Raw genomic sequence first — 23373 nt, forward strand, 5'->3', positions numbered from 1 at the left:
TTCTCCAATGTTAAATTGATTATTTAATACCATATTCTGAAGCTGTAGCCTTTTTTGTTCACTTTCTTGAACTTTTGCCATCCGATCTTCTTCTCTTTGTTGCTGCATGTTGGCAAACTCTGTGATTTTTCTATTTTCTTCTTCCATCTCCTCACGCTTCTTTTTTCTCCAGAGAGCCTGCTCTTTCTGAAACTCTTCTATATACCTTCGAGTTGCATTCATTTTTTCTAACTTTTGTTGTCTTTCTCTAAAAAGTAATAGTAAGTGCAGTTTTTTTTTCCTGCTTTTTTCTCCCCAAATCCCCCCAGTACATAGTTGTATATTCTATTGTGGGTCCCTCTAGTTGTGGGATGTGGGACGCTGCCTCAACATGGCCTAATGAGCGGTGCCATGTCTGCGCCCAGGATCTGAACCCTGGGCTGCCACAGTGGAGTGCACGAACTCAACCACTCGGCCCCGGGGCCGGCCCCCATGCAGCTTTATAGCAATAGAAATGATATCAAAAAATATAACTGTCAGTTCCTTCAGTTGATAATAATGTGGATAAAAATGGCTTTCCTATTTACAGTTTGTTCATTCATTCATGTAACAAACCTCTGAGTGTCTACTACGTGGGACTAAATATGACAGGTATGAATTTTCTGAGTAAAATACCACTACGCCTCTTCTCTAACCTATTAATGAAGTTGTATGCATCTCATTTCAGAAAGGCCACAACCTGTTTACACAAGCCTCACAGCACTCTATACTTCAGCTGTCTACCAAGGAAATTCGTTGGAAAACAAGTCCTCTGTCATGTGTTATGGGCACATTTAAGAAAAACAAAGGTTTAGTCATTGTCATTTAATAAGCATTTATCAGTTATCAGATAATTAACTGTCACGCTAACAGAGACAGTAAGATCTGGTCTCAGCGTATGTGACCACAACACTTACTGAGGACTTACTCTGTAGGAGGGGCGCCGTCTAGGTGCTCTAGCTTTTCACAACAAGCCCGGGATCAACCTAATGCAAACGTTTAGGCACGTAAGAAAGTTGGGATAAACTTACAATTGATCTTCTTCATAGATTTTCCTAACAATTTCATCAACCATGAGTTTCTCTTTTAGCAACTGCTCATAAGCTTCCTGCTTCTTTTTTTCTTGTTCTTCAAGCTGTTTCTCTAAGTCAAGATAGTACTGTGCTTTTACTTTATTTCGTTTGTCCTCTGCAGCATTCTCTTCCTTTTTTACTCTCTCGTGTTCTTCCATCATGGTTTTGGCTATTTCAGCATCACGTTTCTGTTATTGAAAGAAAATTCATCTTTCTGTTTTCAAATTTGAGCATAGTATGATAGAACATTTTAAACAGATGCAACTGAATATTATAAAGCCTGTTACATAAAATATTTTCATCTCTCTAGGTAAAAAGAAAAGGTAGGTCGCTATCAACTGAAGGGTGTGGATGATGAGCCAGACCCTAAAGAGGCTTTTTTATGCCTTCAAATAGCTCTCCCAGGGCAATACATGAAAGGATAATTAATAACTCCACATTTGAAAAGCAGTGAGTAAAGTTAGAAGTACTTTATTAATAACCTAACGACGTTAACTGCCAAAGCAGTAGTCATCTTCGTCTTCTATTTAAAAGTTGACATAGGCAATTTTCACAATTTTTAGCTCCATTGTGTATCAGCTGCTACTTAGAGTAAGGATGGTGCATCTTTTCCACACAGTCTGCTGTTAAACAGCTCTGAGCAACTCTTTAAGTTTCTTCCAGTCTAAACTTTCTTTCCTGCCACTGGCCTTTGAAGTCTCCCGTTCCTCATTTACTAAAGGCCCTTTGTAATCACTGTAACTTAAAAGGGTCACATATGTCACTGTGCCAAAGTCTTCTACAGCTTTTAATTCACTCATTCAAGCCCATGTCTTCTGAGTTACAGTCTTGCTTCTTGAATGGGTTAAACCCCTTATTTATTTTGAGCATTTTGAAATCATTTAACAAAATGAGTTGTAAAATAAATATATTGGGGCAATTTAAAAAATTTCCCCTTACCATTATAATCACATCCCAAATGCTAGAACAATTAGCAGCATCAAGCATAAAAGGAGCAGCAGAGTAAATAGGAGTGCTAATGCCATTCCTGGTCTTAAAGATGATGCCTTTAACATATACTTGACCAAACTGTTAATATGACTTGACCAAAATTCTTTCTTTGCTTTTGTTTTCTTAGTACATATCGCGCTAGGTTCTTTAGAAAAAATATGAAATGAGAAAACCACGTATATACAGATTACCGTACACTTAAAGAAGTACAGTGTTCTCCTTTCACAGGTAAGAAAACTAATGCTGGAGAGACAGAGAGAAACTAGCACCTAGATATCCTGACACCTAGTCAAGTCCTAGGAGTATTTGACTTCAATTTTTGTGGATCAATTTTATTTAGAAAACAGCAGCAATTCTTTCAGGAGTCACATTAAAATGTCTTCAATTGCCTTGAATAACCTCAATTATCAGGATAATTAAAACTGCAAACTACTGGTCAAATAGTAGATTGTTTATGTTCTACTTCATTTTTGAAAGGTAGAAGAGACCTATAAGGCTTAGGAAATGAAGTCTCCTCACCCTCTCCTACCACCTGCCACAGCAAAGGCTGTCACAGTTAACAGCATGCGGTATAGCCCTCTAGCCTGTCTCTGTTCTAACACACATGCACACACACACACACACGTCACTGTAGACAGCATGTATTCCTAGTTGATGCCGACATTGCACGGCACTCGTTGAGTATTTTGATATCACCCCTCTAACTGTGTGTGTGTTAATATGTGTGTGAGTTGTTATATATAACACATATGTTATATGTTGATATACAGACATATATGTACAAGTTTTAAAAAATAAAAATGGTCTGTGATATGTATTATTCTCTAACTTGACCTTTCCTCAACTTGCTTTTTTCCTAACTTATAATATATCCTGGCCAACTTTAAAGACCAGAACATTTACCTCTACCTCTTTCTCTTTCATGGCTGTATACTATCTTTGAAAGGGATCCAGGAGACAGAGAACTCTACCACCAAAATGCTCTATGCAATAACGGAGAAATGGGAGACGGAACTTAAAAGACTGTGTACGGTTGCACTCAGATCTGTTCATCCATGTCTAGTCTTTCTGCGCGACAATGAGAGCTCAAGTGATGATGTGCACCCTGCTTTTAAGTGTTAACTCAATAAACTCTCTTTTATATTACACTGTATAACACTACTGCTGAGTGTGTCTGAAACTCCTTTGCCCAAGAGTAACTCTTGCCCTAACCTTGGCAGTATGTCACGAGTTAGAAAAAGGGATAAAAATAGAGGGAAACATCACAAGAAGAGACTGCTGTTTATAAAACAGGAAAGTTTCCCACCTAAAATTAAAAATTGTTTATTTTTTTAAATAACTAAAAATAAAAAAATTAATAACATTCTAAAATATATTGATCATGCTAACAATTTGTACTGAATTGGTTTGTCAAAGAATAATTAGTTAGAGACCATAAAGAATGCTGGGAGTTACTGAATATAGCTGTTCATTCTCAGCAGCAACCTAATTCTTTGTATCGGAAAGGCTCAAATATTAAATTAAACAAGACTAAATATTAAATAATCCATGATTCCTATACCTTAAGGATCTGAAAAGCATAAAAGTATTTGAGAAATCTAGCAGTGTAAATTCTTTATAGTATGTAACAATTTTCAAAACATTGGTCTATTTTTGATTTTCTAAATGAAGCTAAAAATAGAAAAACATAATGAAGAGAACATGATTACCATTTGCTCGTATTTAATGGCATCCTTTTCAGCAATCTGAGCTGCCCTTTCTTTATTCATGTAAGCTGCTTTTAATTTCTTCTCCAATTCTCTGAGCTCAATACTGTTTAAAAAAAAAAAGACAAATTTAAATTTGAAGACTGTATTTCTCTATTTTAAAAATAATACATATCTGAAATTTAAAGAATTTTTTTCTAAATGTGTAAAAGATATTTATTATTTAAATATTTTGAAAAAAAATATCCTTTTCTCTTTCATCCAAAGAAAAATCAGAATGCATATGAAAGGGAACACTGTAATCACATTTTTAGACAAAGTAACTCTTTCATTTTCAATAATCATCACTAAAAATCTTTCTGTCAGTGCCTGGCTCAGAAAAGGTGCTTTACAAATTTGGTTAAAATTTCTGTCCAGCTACTAACACTATCAAGTGAAAAGAGCTATAGTGGAGGTGTTTAAACCTAAGCAAGTTACTTAAATTTTGTACCTCAGTTTTGCTATCTGTGAAAGGGGGAGTTGTGGGAATCAAACGAATGTGTATAAAGAGCTTGGAAAAGTACCTGTTACACAGTAAACATTCTACAAATGGTAACTATTTCATGACGATGCTGCTGAAGAGGGAGTGACCATGGGCAAGTCTGCTTCACTCCTTGGGCTTTTTACTTATCTGTTAAAAAATGGGGGCTGGCCTCAGATAATCTCTGTAATATATCATTGGGGTTTATAATTTACATTTCCCTATTACTAATGGAATTGAGACTTTTTCATATGTTTGAGTCATTTATACATCTTTTGTGAAGTTCTTGTTCAATATTTTTTTTGCCTATTTTTATACTGGACTATCTACTTATTATTATTGCATAAATATTCTTTATATATTCTGGATACAAGTCTTTTGTTGGTTACGTGCATTGCAATTATCTCCTTCCAGTCTGTGGTTACTCTCATCGTGATTTCTTTAGATGAAGTGATGTATTCTAATTCACCGATCTTTTTCTTCATTGTCAATGACTTTTGTGTCATGTTTTAAGAAATGTTGCCCCCCCCAACACACATAAAGATTTTTTCTTACATTACTCTCTCAAAGTTTTGTTGTTTTACCATTCACTTTTAGACTACAGTCCTTCAGCAATTGATTTTGTGTGTGGTGTGAGGTAGAAATCAAGTTCATTCTCTTCCATATGCATATCTAATTGATCTGGTACCATTTAAAAAAAAGCCCATTTCTGATGCTCAGCAGTGCCAGTTTTGTCATAAAGTGTGCATATATCCATGAGTCTGTTTTTAGATTTTCTATCCCATCCTTCCTCAACCGGCATTCCATAAGAGAATTAAGCCTCGTAGAAAATTAAGTGACTATATTTTTAATTTTCTCAAAGATGGTATACAGCTGGTATTATGTTAGACCTATAGGAGGTAAACTAATTCATTACATACAATGAATGCCTTAAAGCATTACGGCTTAAATTTCTGGTTGAGAAGTGCTCTCTTCTATTCCATTGATCCATTTGTTTATCTTGTGCTAAAACCACACTACCTTAATTACTGTGGCTTTATAATAAATATTCATATCCTGGAGAAGTCGTCTCAAATTTTTGTCTTCTTAAAGACTGTCCTAGCCATTCTTGGTACTTTGCATTTCCATACACATTTTTGAGTCAGCTTGCCAAACTTCACAAGAAACAAAACTGGCTGGGATTCTGATTAGGACTGTACTGAATTTATAAATCAATTTGGAGAGTTATTGACAGGTTTGCAATACTGAGTCTTCAAGTCAACAAACTTGGTAGATCCTTCCAATTATTTAGGTTTCTAAAAAGTCTATCAATAATGGTTTATTTTTGTTTCTGTTTTGTTATTGAAGTTTTATACCTCTTTCATTAGATATTTTTTATGCTCTTATACAAATCATTAAAAAAATTTCATTCTCTGTTGATTTACAGAAATACAATTAATGTTTATATATTGACTTCATATTCAACAACACTGCTAAACTTATTTTTATAATTTATATGTAAATTCTTTTGGATTGTCTACATACACAATCATATGATCTGTGAATAATGAAAGCTTTATTTCTTTACTGCCAATCCTAACATCTTTCATTTACTCTTCTCACCTCATTGCACTGGTTAGTGTGTCCAATACAATGACTAATAGAAGCTGTTATAGCAGGCATCCCTGTTTTTCTTTCTTTCTTTTTTTTTTGCTGAGGAAGATTAGCCCTGAGCTAACATCCATGCCAATCTTCTTCCATTTTATATATGTGGATCACCGCCACAGCATGGCTGACAAGTGGTGTAGGTCTGCTCCTGGGGTGCAAACCCGGGCCGCCAAAGCAGAGTGCACCAAACTTAACCACTATGTCATGGAGCTGGTCGTCTTCTTAACGTCAGAGAGAAAGTGTTTAACACTGGCCATTAAGTATGATGTTACTGTAAATTCCCTTTTATTCCTAGTTTGATAATCTTTTTTTAATCATAGATTGATATTGATTTATATCAACTGGCTTTTCCTGCTCACATGGTTTTTCTATTATATTCGGTCAATATGATGAATCATATTTATTCATTTTCTAATGTTAAACCAACTTTGCACCCTTGGAATAAATTAAATTTGGTCAGATGTATTATCTTTCTTACATACCACTGGATTTGATATTGACTAATATATTTCAGATTACAGCAGCTAAATTCATGAGAAAGATTAGTCTATAATTTTCTTGTCCCATTCAGGTACTGATCTGATTAAAATAAATTGGGAAAAGTTCCCTCTTTTGCCACTCTGCAAAACTATGTAAAATTCGTGTTACTTCTTCCTTGAATGTTTGGTAAAATTCACTAATCAACCACCTAGCCATGTAGGTTTCTTTGTGGACAAGGTTAATTATAGATGCAATATCTTTAAAAGTTATAGGAACATTCAGGTTTCTATTTCTACTAGCGTCAGTTTGGTAAAATGTGCTATTTAGTAATTTATCTAAATTTTCAAATTTATTTACATAAAACTGTTCACAATATCCTATGAGCTAGTAAATATATGTACCATCTACAGTGATATCCCATTATCCATTCCTAAAATCGTATTTGTGTATTCTATTTGTGCATTTTATCATTCCTGCCAGGGGTTATCAATTTTACCTTTTTAAAGGTAAAATTCTTGGCGTTGCTGATTCTACTTTATGTTTACATTCTACTTCACTCATTTCTGTTCTTATCTTTATTATTGCCCTCCTCCTACATTGTTTACATTCCAGATGGAAATTTTCTGTTTGTTTTCTAATAATTCCAGATGGAATCCTCCAAACAGAAATGTTGTACCCACCTGAGCAATAACTCACTATTCTCCCCTTTCCCTAGCCCCTGGTAACCTCTAATTTACTTTCTGTCTCTATAAATTTGCCTGTTCTAGATATTTCATATAAGCAGAAGCATTTGTCCTTTTTTTTGTGCCTCAGAACTGGGAGGGGATGAGGGAAGGACAAGTAAAAACACCACAGATTTTGCTACTGTTTCTAAGTTGTCTTTTTCTTGTTTCAGCAGTCAGTGGGTTGCTGTAAACCTTTGACTGCTGTTCAGAGTTCTTACAGAGTTGGTTCTAACCGTTTCTACTTGTGTTTTGATTGACAGGGGCAGGAGTGTAGGGCTGCCTACCCCACCATTTTGCTTATGTCACTCCACTCTTACAACTTTTACTATGTGATATTTTCATTGTCACTCAGTTAAAAATACTTTCTAATTTCAATTTTGGTTACTTCTTTGGCCTAGGGGTTATTCAGAAGTACATTTCAAAATATCTAAACATACAAAGATTGCCTAGTTATCTCGTTACCATATCTACTTTAATTCCACTGCGGTCAGAGAACATACTATGTATGAATTAAATGCTTTGAAAAGCTGCTGATTTGTTCTGGCATAACCATTTGTTCAGTAAATGGTTCAAATATGTTTACTGTAACTATTAATATAGTTGAGTTTAAATTTATAATCTTAGTATTTTCTTTCTATTTGTCCTACCTCTCTTTTCTCTTCTTCTGCCTCTATGTTGGGAGTCTCCAAAACCACCTCCTCAGATTCAGTCATTCAGCGGGAGGACTCACAAGACTCAGCATATAGTCACACTCACGGCTATGATTTACTACAGTAAAATGCAGACCAAAATGGGCAACAGAAAAAAGGCTCCTGGGGCGAAGTCCTGAAGAAATCAGTTGCAAGTTTCCAAAAGTCCTCTCCCAGTGGGGGCACACAGGACACACTTAACTCCCCAGCAATGAGTTGTGACCACATGTGTGAAATGTCTACCAGGAAAGCTCACTAGAGACTTAGGGTCCAGGGTTTTTACTAGGGGCTGGTCATGAGGGTACCCTCTGCCTAGTGCATACCAGAAGTCCAGACTCCCAGAAGGAAAACAGGAATTCAGCATAAAAGAAACTGTTTTTCCAAATAGTTTAGGCACTGTTATCATAGAGAAATGGGAACTTTCTCAAAATCCAAGTTTCCAGATGCCAGCCAAGGACCAAACTTGCCAGCAGGACTTTCTAAGGATATCAGTCTCAGGCCTGCTATGTTAACTCTTTTCTGCACAGCCCCTTTTTAGATTCATCATTTCTTATTATCACATTTTCTCCTCTATTAATTTGTTAATTGTATATTCTTTTCCAAACTTTTTGTTACAGAGATTACAACATGTTTGTTTCGAGTCTAATAAAATTTGACCATTTTTTTTACTAAAGATTCTTGACCACTTTACTCCAATTAATTCCTATCTCACTTTTGTTATAGTTTCTATTTTTAACCCTTTATATATTTTAAATCCCAAAAGACATTACAATAAATGATTCACACATTCAAATTTCACCTAGATTTACTACACATTTACCTTCCTGAAGTTCTGAAATTCATGTTAGGATCATTTTCATTCTTCTACCTGAAGAATAACTGCCAGTATTTCCTTTAATGCAGGGTTATTGGTGATCAATCTGTTTTTGTTTGTCTGAAAACATTATTTTTTAATTCATTTCATCTACTTTATTTTAATAATTAACATCTTGATTATCAGTCTGGAATATAAGTGTGCTGGCATCAGCAAGGAACTGGTTAGACATCTAATAAGGGAAGAAATCTCTCTGTCTCTTCTTTGAGTTAGTTTGTGCTGAAGTTAAATACAAATTATATAATAGGTGCTTGTTCTTGCTTTCATAAAGATATGTATTAACTATGTAATAAATATATAGTTGCTAATTATGTAATAATTATAAATTGTATAATTTACAATTAATTATAAATAATTAGTTATACAATTAATTATAATTATTAATTGATTAGTGCTATAATTAAGATAGGATTTCTAAAAATAGGTAGTGAGTTTCCCATCTCTAGTTAAAAGCAGTGATAAAATTAAATTGCCTTTTAAAAATGTTCTTGGGTTAAAAAAAAAATCACATGTTCAAAATCAAATAACAAAAGAGTCTCATGACTTCTGAACTCAAACAATTATTTTCAAAATAAATTTAAATGATTGTTAAAAATTTACCCTGGGTTTTAAAATGAATTTCTTTTACATTTAAAGAGCCTAATCTTAACATAGGTGATTTTGAATTACTTAGGATACATATTAAGTACCACAGCAAACATTTCCTTGAATTTAGACCTGCCAATTTGCAGACAAATACACTGACCAAAAAATGGTCCATTTCTGCATGTTAGTTAAAATTTTACTACAGCTGATGCACAAAATAAAAAAACTCTTAGCAGTTTTGACACTGCTGAGAGGGAGCATACTCTGTTTGAAAGAGTAATCAACTGAATGACTTCTGCCTTAAGTTTGAAGAAAATTTTCCCAAGGTATAGAATTCTAGATGGGCTATTACTTTCTTTCAGCCCTTTAAATCCACTGTCTTCTAGTCTCCACTGTCGCTGCTCAAAATTCAGTCGTATTTCTTATTGTTGTTCCTTTGAAGGTAATAGTCCTTTGTGTGTAGATACTTTTGTGGTTTTTATGATTTTCTCTATTATTGGATTTCAAAAGTTTGACTAGGTTGAGTATAGGGGTGCTTTTCATTCTTCATTGTGTTTTAACCTGTGGCTTTATGTCTTTTATCATTTTTGGAAATTCTTGGCCAATATCTCTTCAACCACTGCTTCTGCATCATCCTCTTTCATTTCCACTACCAAGACTAAAATTATGCATCTGTTAGAACTTTATACCATAGCCCATGCCTCTTTTAAGTTCTCTTCTATATTTATCTATCCTTGTGTTTCTCTGTGCTTTATTCTAGATGTTTTCCATTAACCTGCTCACACATTACCTCTTCATCTGTTTCTATCCAATAAAATCTAATTAAACTCTGTATTATTGAAGTAAAACATACACTGAAGTGCACTAATCTTAAGTGTACAGTTCATAGAATGATGTTGAACACCTTGCCATACGCTTATTGGCCAAACTCTGCTTCAGTTCTCAATTCTAAGCCGTACTTTTGGAATCAGCAGAAACCTCCAGAAGAAATGCAGCTACAAATGCCAGGCTCATCATTGTGGTTTCCTTCCTCTCCCTAATCTTATTTTTATACTTTCTCAGATATTCTGTTCTCAAAGGGAGCATTTATCTGAATCACCTAGTCTGCAATTGCTAGAAGTGGAAAGCTCTTCTATTTAATTCTTGTATCAGTGAATTAGACAAAAACATGATAATAATATAAAACTATGACTGATAGCTAACAATGATTGGAGAATTAAGGTCCAAAAGAGAGTTTAAGACTAGAACAATATGAACATATTAGCAGTAATTCTAAATCTTTTTCTAAAAATTAGAAATCCCTTACAGAATTTGATAAAAGTTCTGGGCCCCGAAAAATACATATGGGTACATTTGCCAAACCCATAAATATACTTTAATGAGGCTCAAAACCCCTAAAGCTCATCCATGAGTTATATAATATTCTACATAAGCCTTGCTCAGTTAAGATAAAATGTAATAACTATCCAAGTAAATTTCCAATATATTCAACTACATAAGTATGGGGTGGGCATTTAGTCAGCCCTGAGTTTTAATCAATGGTGTGACACAGCAGCCCCTAAAAAGTAACTTGATCTTCCAGGAACATAAGAAACATATTCTAGAACAGTGGGGTTAACAGTCCCACTATTAGGGGTACTAAGTAGTACCCTGAAGTATTATCCATACTTGTGGGGGTAATATTTTGTTAAGAAACACCAATAATCTAAATTACCTCTACAAAACGGAACCAGGATGGAAAAGAAGCTTGAAACCAGGTTATATAAAGAACAAATGAACAAATGTGGGATATTTAACTTAAAGAAAAAAACATATAGTGGATTCATACATATGAAAAGATGTCCTAAAGAAGCACTAAATTTATTTATGTATTTATTATCAGATAGCAGAACTGAGATAAATCCATGGAAGGCACAGAGATATTAATTTTGAAACAGTAGGAGAAAAAAGATTATTCGAAGTTAGGGCTGAATGAGAAAGAAAGTTCCTATTGCATTCACTAAAGGTGTTGAACCACAGCTTGACCAGCCACTCTCCAGAAATACTGCAGGAAATTTACATAGGGTTATAAAATTAAATTAGATGTCACCTAATATTTCTCTTAGGACTAGGACTCATGAGTCTATTTTTTATAAGAGGTCATTTAAAAAATTATGTTTGGAGGAAAGAGTAGAGGGAATTGACATTCATTTTCACCTTAAATATTAATACTTTACTTCTACGAATACAACTCATTTTCTCAAATAAATACATGTAGGATTTAAAGCACTAAGTATTTCCAGGCAAAATATTAACTGAGTGCAATGATATAAGGCAATTCCACTCTCAGGTAAAAGTTTGAAGATAAAGACTAAATAAATCAAATTTATAGAAACCAAGATACCTGTTTTCTCTTACTTGTTGCCTCATCTTCTCATCTTTTAGACTTTCATTTTTTAGTTTTGCCAATTCCACAGCCAATTTTTCTTCTTGTTCAAGCTGGAGTTCCCTCAACCTTTTGTTTTCTTCTGCCTGAATAAAAAAATATAATTTCAGTTATTTGTCCTCCAGAATTAGATTTTTTTCCATCAAGTTTTAATCTGTTTTATAACAGAATACTGCAAGTGCCTTCAGAGTAACAATCAACTATTTGTTTTATTTTAAAATACAAAATGCTATTTCAATAAACACTTTTCTGCACATTTTATCACGGAAAATTTCAAACATCACCAACAGTAGGAAGTATAAAATTAAAATACACACTCAGCCATCACTCACCTCCAACAATTATCAATATTTTGCCAATCATTGCCTCTAGTCTTCTACTCCACTCTTTTTTGTTCTTTTTTTTTTTTTTTGCTAGAGTATTTTAAAAACAAATCCTGGATATCTCATTAACCACCTAAATAATTCAACATTGATAAGGTAGAAATTCTTATCAGGTAGATAACAACCACGCCGTTAACATGTCTAAATAAATCAACAACTCCTTAGTAAGACCTAATACCTTGTCCATATTCAGGTTTCTCCAATTGTCTCAAAGACGCTTTTTTTCGTTTTTGGTTTGTTCAAATTGAAATCCAAGCAAGGTCCACATATTGCATCTAGTTATTATTTCTCTTAAGTCTCTTTCATTGTGTAATGGTCACCTCACACGCACACTTTTTTTTTCCCCAAGCCACTGATTTGTTGTAGAAATTAGGACATACGTCCTATAAAATGTCTCACATTCTGAATTTAATAAGTGCTTCCCCAGGATATCATTTAATTTCTCTTTTGTATTTCCTATAAAATGGTAGAAAGATCTAAAGGCTTGATTAAATTCTGTATTTAGGAAAGAATATGCACATGGTAAAACTATATCATCAGCCATGAGATAATGCAAGTTAAACTACAATAATATATCACTAAATACCTATTAGAATGGCTAAAACAAAAAATAACAGCAAAACCAAACACTGGTGAGAAACTACATTATTCACACATTGCTGGGTGGGAATGTAAAATGATGCAGCCACTCTGGAAAATAATTTGATAGTTTGTTATAAAGCTAACATGCAATTACCATACAACTCAACAATCGTACTCTTAAGCATTTAACCCAGAGAAATGTAAACTTATGTTTATTTAAAAATCTGTACCCCAATTTTTACAGCAGATTTATTCAAACTGCCAATACTGGAAATACCCAGACATCCTTCAGCAAATGAATGGTCAAATAAACTGTAGTACTCCCACACCATGGACTGCTACTTAGCAACAAAAAGGAATGAAGTACTGATACAAGCAACAACCTGGGTGAATCTCTAGGAATTATGCCAAGTCAAAAAATCCAATCTCAAACTCAGTGGTTTGTTAGCACAGTATTCACAATGTTGTGCAACCATTACCACTATCTAGTTCCAGGACTTAAAAAAAAAAAAAAAATAGACTATCTTTTGAAGGAGTTTTGGGTTCACAGCAAAATTCTGCAGAAAGAACAGAGTCCCCATATACCCTCTGCCCATACACATGCATGGCCTCTCTCACTATCAACATCCAGCACCAGAGTGGTACATTTGTAACAATCAATAAACCTACACTGACACGTCATTATCACCCAAAGTCCACTGTTGAGAGTTCACTCTTGGTATTGCACATTCTGTGCGCTTTGACAAATGCATAATGACACATGTCTACCATTATTTCACTGCCCTAAAAATCCTGTGTTCCACCTATTCATCCCTCTCTTCCCCAAATCCCTGGCAACCACTGATCTTTTTACTGTCTCCATAGTCTTGCCTTTTCCAAAATGTCATGTAGTTGGAATCATACAGTATGTAGCCTTTTCTGATTGGCCTTTCACTTAGTAATATGCATTTAAGGTTTCTCCATGTCACTTCATGCCTTGATAGCTCATTACTTTTAGTGATGAATAATATTCTGTTGTCTGGATTATTTACCATTCATCTACTGAAGGATATCTTGGTTGCTTACAAGTTTTGGCAATTAGGAATAAAGCTGCTATAAACATCCATGTGCACATATTGTGTGTACTTAAGTTTTCAACATTACAGAACATTTTCATCATTCCAAAAAGAAACCCCATACCTTATAGCAGCCCCTTACCCCCAGCCCCTGGCAATCACTAATCTACTTTCTATCTCAATGGGTTAGCATATTCTAGATATTTTATTTAAATGAAATCATACAATATGTAGCCTTTTTGTGCTTGGCTTCTTTCATTTAGCATATTTTCAAGGTTCATTTATGGTGCAGCATGTATCAGTAATTCATTCCTTTGTATGGCTGTATAATATTTCATTGTATAGATACACAACATTTCGTTTATGCATTTTTCAGCTGATGGGCATTTGTGTTGTTTCCACTTTTTGGCTATCATGAATAATGCTGCTATGAACATTCACATACAAGTTTTTGTGTAGACATATGTTTGTCATTATCTTGGGTATACGCTTAGGAGTGGAATTGCTGGGTAATATAGTAACTATGTTTAACTTTTTGAGGAACTACCAAACTGTTTTCCACAGCCACTACATCACTTTACATTTCCACCAGCAATGTACAAGGGTTCCAAGTTGTCTGTATCTTTGCCAACACTTACTTTCCTTTTTTTTTTTAATTAAAAAAAAAATCCTCATGGGTCTGAAGTGGTATTTCATTGTGGTTTTGATTTGCATCTCCCTAATGACCAATGATGTTGAGCATATTTTTTGTGCTAACTGATCGTTTGTATATCTTCTTTGGAGAAATGACTACTAAAATGCTTTGCCCATTAAAAAACTTTTGTCTTTTTATTGTTGAGTTGTATATACAACTTTCTTGAAATGACAAAATTACAGAAATGGAGAACATACCAATGGTTGCCAAAGGTAGGGATGAGGTAGGGGCAGACAAGAAAGAGAAGAGTATGCTTATAAGGACCTACTGAGCAATCCTTGCGATCATGGAACTCTGCTGGATCTTGACTGTGGTGTTGGATATACAAACCTACACACATGATAAACTATACAGAACTAAATACACACACACACAATACACACACACACAGAGCAAGTAAAACTGAGTAAATCTGAACAAGTCTGGTAGACTGTTATTATTGTTGATATCTTGTCTGTGATATTGTACTATAATTTTGCCTAATGTACCACTGGGAGAAATTAAGTACAGGGGATACTGGATCTGTCTCTATTATTTCTTAAAACTGCATAGGAATCCACAATTATCTCAATAAAAATTTCAATTAACAAAAAGCAACAGTAAGTAATGGTGAGGGCAAAAAGCAACTGGAATTCTTAGATATTACTTGAGGAGATCCAAAATAGTACAGCAGCTCTGGAAAACAGTTTGGCAGTTCCTTATAAAATGAAACATACACACACCTAATGACCCAACCATCACACTCCTAGATAGATACCGAAGAGAAACGAAAATTTATGTTCACACAAAAGTTTGTAATCAAATGTTTATAGCAGCTTTACTCACAATTGCCAAAAATGGGAAACAAGATTTCCTTCAACCTGTGAATGGCTAAAACAAACTGGTACATAAAATTTAGCAATTAAAGGAATGATTCATGCAACAACATGGAATCTTAAATTTGTTTTGCTAAGTGAAAGAAGTCAGACCTCAAAGATGACATATTGTATAATTCCATTTATCTGATATTATAGAAAAGACGAACCTATTGGGACAAAAAAGAAATTAGTGGTTTTCAGGGGTGAGTGGTTGACTACAAAGGGGCAACATGAGGGGACTTTCAGTGTGATGGAATTGTTTTGCATGACATTGTGATGGTAGAAAAATCTATGCATTTGTCAAAATCCATAGAACAGTACATCACAAAGAATGAGTTTTATAATATGCAAATTCAAAAAGAAATAAACTAGAGTGACGTCAGCATCATTGCAGAGTGAGATCTTCTCTTACACTCTCTCCCCTAAGATACAATGAAAAGGACACTCATAAACCAACAGAGGATATTCACAAACACAATAGACATCTGAGAGACCCAAGCAGCCATAAGTCTGAAGGTGGAGGCGCTGAACCTCCCCGGAGGCAGTGGAAAGAGGCAAGGAGATCTCCTCACCTTCCCCTAATGGCAGCAACGTAGGGCCCAGGACAACACCCGGCTCTGAGAGGAGGGAGGGAGAGGGCAGTCTTCCATAGGAACACCTTTGCTCTCTGAGTTGCCTCCAAGTCTGTGGGAAAGCTCTACACGGAAGAGGCCAAGTAATCATGGGGGCTTACTCACCAAGCAGAACAGCCCAGGAGGGCAGAGCAGGAGTGCCCCCGGGAGAGCACAGACAAAAGAAAGTGCCACCCTCACCTGGTGCACCAGCTCGGCCAGTTGGCCGAAGCAAGGGAGCCTCGCCAGAGAGCCAGTGCATACATGTGTAAAGAAGCAGTGGTGAGCATGCAAACACACACAAGCCCCGTCAGCATAGCTTCCAAAGGACAGGCACAGCTGCCAGGGTCACAGTGGGCTCAGAATACACAGCTCCTGCCCCCCCTCCCCAGTGGTGGCAGGTGGAATTGGTGACTAGGTACTCACTATGCAAAGGCACAAATCCATGCCATCACACAGTATGAAGAGGTTTCTTTTGAGGAAGATTAGCCCTGAGCTAACATCTGCAGCCAATCTTCCTCTTTTTGCTGAGGAAGACTGGCCCTGAGCTAACATCCATGCCCATCTTCCTCTACTTTATATGTGGGACGCCTGCCACAGCATGGCTTGCCAAGTGGTGCCATGTCCGCACCCAGGGTCCGAACCAGTGAACCCCAGGCCGCTGTTGTGGAATGTGTGAACTTAACTGCTGCGCCACCGGGCCATCCAGAAGAGGTATATTAATATTCCAGACCAGAAGGGAAATGACGGTCACCCAGAAATCAATCTCGAAGACACAGAAATTTACAAACTAAATGACAGAGAATTCAAATTAGCTTTCATAAAAAAACTCAACAAGTTATAAGAAAACTCAGAAAGACAGTTCAATGAAATCAGGAATAAAATTAACGAACAGAGGGAATTATTCACAAAAGAGATTGAAACTATAAAGAAAAACCAATCAGAAATGCTGGAGATGAAAAACACAATGAACGAGAAAAGAAAAATCTGAAGTCCTTAGGTAACAGAGCTGATACCATAGAGGAGAGAATGAGCCATTTAGAGGACAGAAATATAGAAATGATTCAGATGGAGGAGAGAGAACTAAGACTAAAAAGAAATGTGGGAATTCTCCAAGAAATATATGACTCAATTAGGAAATGCAACATAAGAACTATAGGTATTCCAGAGGGAGAAGAGAGAGAAAAGGGAGCAGAGAGTTTTTTCAAAGAAATAATAGCTGAGAACTTCCCAAACCTGGGGAAGGAGCTGGAACTACAAGTAAAAGAAGCTAAAATAACTCCTAATTATATAAATGTAAAAAGACCTTCTCCAAGGCATATATTAGCAAAACTGGCAAAAGTCAATGACAAAGGAAAAACATTAAGGGCAGTAAGGCAAAAGAAAATAACATACAAAGGAAGCCCTATCAGGCTTTCAGATTTCTCAGCAGAAACCTTACAGGCTAGGAGAGAGTAGAATGATATATTCAAAATTTTGAAAGTCAAAAACTTTCAGCCAAGAATACTCTATCCAGTGAAAATATCCTTCAGATATGATGGAGAAATAAACTTTCCCAGATAAACAAAAACTGAGGGAGTTCACTGCCACAAGATGCCCCCTAGAAGAAATGATCAAGAAGGCCCTCATACCTGGAAAAAAAAAGGGGGAGGGGGGTTTACAAAGCTTCCGGCAAGCAGATAAATAGATAAAATCAGAAAATTGCAGCTCTCAATCAGAACAGGTTAGCAAACAATCATGACATTAAAGAGGGGAAGGAAAACATCAAAAAGAACTATAGTCACTTCATTTTAACACAAACTTACAACACAAAATGGAGTAAGTTGTGACAACAATAACTTAGATGGGGAAGAGGATTGGGATGGAACCTCCTTAGATTAAGAAAATAAGAGGCTATCAGAAAATGAACTATCTCATCTACGAGATCTTTTATACAAACCTCACAGTAACCACTAAACAAAAAATCAGAACAGAGACACAAATGATAAATAAAGAGAAAACTGAGAAAACCATCATAGAGAAACATCAAATTGAACTGGCAGTCCGAAATACATAGGACGAGAAACAAGGAAAATACAGAACAATCAGAAAACGAGTGATAAAATGGCAGCATTAGGCCCACATATATCGATAAACACTTGAAATGTAAATGGATTGAATTCTCTAATCAAAAGACACAGACTGGCTGGACAGATTAAAAAACAGGACCCAACAACATACTGCCTCCACAAAACAGATCTCAGTTCAAAAGACAAACACAGGCTCAGGGTGAAGGGATAGAAGACCATAGTCCAAACTAATGGCAAACAAAAGAATCCAGATGTTGCCATACTTACAGAAGACAAGGTAGACTTCAAGATAAAACAGGCAATGAGAGACAAAGAAGAGCAGTATATAACGATAAAAAGAGACACTCCATCAAGAGGACATAACACTTATAAATATATATGCACCCAACATAGGAACAGAAAAGTACATACAGCAACTATTAACAGACCTAAAAGGAGACATTAACAGCAACACAGCAATAGCAGGGGATCTTAACACTGTACTTACATCAGTGGATAGATCATCCAGACAGAAGGTCCACAAGAAACTAGTGGAATTAAACAAAAAACTAGACCAGATGGACTTAATACACATCCCTCTCAAATACACCTGGAACATTCTCAAAGACAGACCATATGATGGGAAATAAGGCAAGACTCACTAAATTTAAGAAGACTGAAATAATATCAGTATCTTTTCTGACCATAATGCTAAGAAACTAGAAATAAACTATAAGAAAAAAGCTGGGAAAGCAACAAATACGTGGAGATGAAACATGCTACTGAACAACCAATAGATACTGAGGAAATTAAAGGAGAAATAAAAAAGTATCAGGAGACAAATGAAAATGAAAATACACCATACCAACTCATATAGGATGCAGCAAAAGTGGTCCTAAGAGGGAAATTCATAGCAATACATGCCCACCTTAACAAACAAGAAAAATTTCAAATGAGAAATCTTAAACTACACCTAACAGAATTAGAAAAAGAAGACCAAACAAAGCCCAAAGTCAGCAGAAGGAGGGAAATAATAAAAATCAGAGCAGAAGTAAATGAAATTAAAATGAGAAAAACAGATGAAAGGATCAATGAAACTAAGAACTAGTTCTTTGAGAAGATAAACAAAATTGACAAACCTTAGCCAGACTCACTAAGAAAAAAGGAGAGAAGCCTCAAATAAATAAAATTAGAAATGAAAGAGGACAAATTACAACAGATACCCCAGACATACAAAAGATTAAAAGAGAATACTATGAAAAACTATATGCCAAATTGGACAATCTAGAAGAAATGCATAAATTCTTAGACACACACAACCCAGCAAAACTGAATCAAGAAGCAACAATCTCAACAGACCAATCACAAGAAAAGAGATTGAAACAGTAATCAAAAACCTCCCAAAAAATAAAAGTCCAGGACCAGATGGCTTCTCAGGAGAATTCTACCAAACATTCAAGAAGATTTAATACCTATCCTTCTCAAACTAGTCAAAAAAATTGAAGACAGAACTCTTTCTAACAGATTTTATGAGGCCAACATCACCTTGATCTCAAAGTCAGACAACAACAACACAAAGAAGGAAAATTGCAGGCCAATAGCACTGATGAACATAGATGCAAAAAAACCTCAACAAAATATTGGCAAACCAAAAACAGCAATACATCGAAAGAATCATACACCATGATCAAGTGGGATTTATACCAGGGACTAAGGGATGGTTCAACATCCACAAATCAATCAATGTGATACACCACATTAACAAAATGAGGAATAAAAACCACACGATCATCTCAGTAGACACTAAGAAAGCATCTGACAAGATTCAACATCACTGATGATAAAAACTCTCAATACAATGGGTATAGAAGGAAATACCTCAACAATAAAGGCCATATATGACAAACCCACAGCCAACATACTCACTGGGGAAAAACTGAAAGCCATCCATCTGAGAACAAGAACAAGAAAAGGGTGCCCATTCTTGCTACTCTTATTCAACAAAGTACTGGAGGACTTGGACAGAGCAACTAGGCAAGAAAAAGAAAGAAAAGTGATCCAAATTGGCAAGGAAGATGTGAAACTCTCACTGTTTGCAAATGACATGATTTTATATAGGAAAACTCTAAAGAATCTATCAGAAAACTATTAAAAATAATCAACAACTACAGTAAAGTGGCAGGTTGCAAAAGCAACTTACAAAAATCAGTTGCATTTCTATACACGAATAAAAAACTAACAGAAAGAGAACTCAAGAATACAATCCCATTTACAATCGCAATAAAAAGAATAAAATATCTAAGAATAAATTTAACCAAGGAGGCAAAAGACCTATACAATGAAAACTACAAGACATTATTGAAAGAAATTGATGATGGCATAAAGATATGGAAAGATATTCCATGCTTATGGGTTGGAAGAATGAACATAGTTAAAATGTCCATGCTACCTAAAGCAATCAAAAGATTCAATGTAATCCCAATCAGAATCACAATGACATTCTACACAGAAATAGACCAAAGAATCCTAAAATTCATATGGGGCAACAAAAGACCCAGAATAGCCAAAGCAATCCTGAGAAACAAGAACAAAGCTGGAGGTTTCACAATCCCTGACTTCAAAATATACTACAAAGCTATAGTAATCAAAAGAGCATGGTACTGATACAAAAACACACACACAGATCAAAGGAACAGAATTGAAAGCCCAGAAATAAAACCACACACCAATGGACAGCTAATCTTTGACAAAGGAGCCAAGAACATACAACAGAGAAAGGAAAGCCTCTTCAATAAATGGTGTTGGGAAAACTGGACAGCCACATGCAAAAGAATGAAAGTAGACCATTATCTTTTGCCACGCACAAAAATTAACTCAAAATGGATTACAGACTTGAAGGTAAGATGTCAAACCACAAAACTCCTAGAAGAAAACATAGGTAGTACACTCTTAGATAACAGTCTTAGAAGGATCTTTTCAAATAGCATGTCTATTCGGGCAAGGGAAACAAAAGAAAATATAAACAAATGGGACTACATCAGACCAAACAGCTTCTGCAAGGCAAAGGAAACTATGAACAAAATGAAAAGACAACCCACTAACTGGGAGAAAATATTTGCAAATCATATATCCAACAAGGGATTATCTCCAAAATATATAAAGAACACATACAATTCAACAACAAAAAACAAACAAACAACCCAATCAAAAAAATGGGCAGAGGATATGAACAGACATTTTTCCAAAGAAGATATACAGATGGCCAACAGGCACATGAAAAAATGTTCAACATCACTAATCATCAAGGAAATGCAAATCAAAACTACAATGAGATATCACCTTACACCTGTTAGAATGGCTATAATCACTAAGTCTAAAAATAACAAATGTTGGAAAGTATGTGGAGAAAAAGAGACCTCTCATACACTGTTGGTGGGAATGCAAACTGGTGCAGCCACTACAGAAAAGAGTATGGAGATTTCTAAAAAAATTAAAAATAGAAATACCATATGACTCAGCTATCCCACTACTGGGTATTTATCCAAAGAATTTGAAATCAACAATTCAAGGAGACTTATATACCCCTATGTGCATTGTAGCATTATTCACAATAGCCAAGATGGGGAAGCAACTCAAGTGCCCATCAATTGATGAATGGATAAAGAAGATGTAGTATATATGTACAATGGAATACTACTCAGCCATATAACAACACAAAATCATCCCATTTACAACAACATGGATGGCCCTTGAGGGTATTATGTTAAGTGAAATAAGCCAGACAAAGAAAGACAAACACTGTATGATCTCACTCATATGTGGAAGAGAAACACATGGACAAAGAGAACAGATTAGTGGTTACCAGAGAGGAAAAGGGTTGGGGGAAGGCATAAGAAGTAAAGGGGTACATATATATGGTGACTGAGAAATAATAATGTACAACTGAAATTTCACAATGTTATAAACTATTATGAGCTCGATAAAAAAAAGAAACCAACTAGTACATCTCTACCATGGACTACTACTCAATAATAAAAGGAATTAATTATTGATACATCCAACAACTTACATGAATCTCAAGAGCATTATGCTGAGTTAAAAAGTCTACTCAAAAGGTCACAGACATATGATATGTATGGAATCACACACATGAATACATTTATATACTATTTTTGAAATGACAAAATTACAGAGATGGAGAACAAATTAATGGTTGCCAGGCATAGTGGAGGTTGAAGGGAGTGTGTGACTATAATGCGGTGGCGTGAATGAGGTCTTGGCAGTGACGAAATAGTTCTGTATTTTGCATGAGGTGGTGGTTACACAAATCTACACGTGATAAAATGACATAGAAGTATATATGCATATTGTACCAATATCATTTTTCAGTGTTTGATACTGTACTACAGTTATGTAAGATGTGACCACTGGGGGAAACCGGCCAAGGGCACAGTGGACCTCTCTGTACTACGTTTGCAACTTCCCAAGTACCTGTAATTATTTCAACATAAAAAATTTTTTAAAAAAATATGTGGAGAGGGGCTGGCCCAGTGGCACAGTGGTTAAGTGCGCACATTCTGCTTCTTGGCGGCCCGGGGTTCGCTGGTTTGGATCCTGGGTGCAGACATGGCACCACTTGGCAAAAGCCATGCTGTGGTAGGCGTCCCATGTATAAAATAGAGGAAGATGGGCATGGATGTTAGCTCAGGGCCAGTCTTCCTCAGCAAAAAGAGGGAGATTAGCAGTAGTTAGCTCAGGGCTAATCTTCCTCAAAAAAAAAAAAAGATGTGGCGGGGATAATGGAATGCAGACAAAGACAAATTAACTATATTAAAATCAATGAGATAACCACAGTGAAGGAGACCAGTAGGAGTGGACATGAGTAACTCTGAAAATAGTGTTTGACTAGATATTGTAAGACTAAAGACAAAAAGAACTGTACCCAACTCTGTACTGTAGTAAGTAAATTTGTTGTTCACAGGGGCGCAGGTTAGCAATTCTGGAACTACTTTATTTGTACGCTAGAGTTGGAAGAATAAGTAAACATATGGTAGATAATGAGAGGCAGCTTTCTTTTTGTTGGAGACAGCAGTTACAAATAAGGAAGGGGAAAAGGCTAAAATGACCCCTGTGGTGCCAGACTGGAGTTAGCAGTACCAATGTAGACTCATGGTTTTTTATTAATAAATATATGCAGATAGACAGACACAAAAATAAATATAGATGTGTGTGTATGCATTGGTATATTTACTTTCTAGTTCTTTCCACCTAGAGGGAGTAGAGCAATAAAACCCCAGTAACAATGAACCTATTATCATTCAGATCTTAGTTTCTAAATACCATTCTCCAATAAAAGGGACCAAGCCTCCTTAGAGAAATGGTTGATTCCAAGGCAAGAAAAGTATAAGTTA

The 23373-nt window shown here is 35.5% G+C and overlaps 1 protein-coding gene across 1 annotated transcript in view; it reads right to left on the reverse strand.

Moving 5' to 3' along the window:
• MNS1 (meiosis specific nuclear structural 1) overlaps positions 1-23373 on the reverse strand; it is a 46046-nt gene that overhangs the window by 17571 nt on the left and 5102 nt on the right. Inside the window, exons 3-6 of the mRNA XM_046655414.1 lie at positions 11691-11818; positions 3791-3893; positions 1050-1279; positions 31-247 (exon numbers count right to left, since the gene is read on the reverse strand). Coding sequence (XP_046511370.1) covers positions 31-247; positions 1050-1279; positions 3791-3893; positions 11691-11818 — 678 coding nt within the window. The remainder of the gene's footprint in view (positions 1-30; positions 248-1049; positions 1280-3790; positions 3894-11690; positions 11819-23373) is intronic.

Source organism: Equus quagga, chromosome 2, assembly GCF_021613505.1.
Source record: "Equus quagga isolate Etosha38 chromosome 2, UCLA_HA_Equagga_1.0, whole genome shotgun sequence".
Classification (NCBI taxonomy): Eukaryota; Metazoa; Chordata; class Mammalia; order Perissodactyla; family Equidae; genus Equus; species Equus quagga.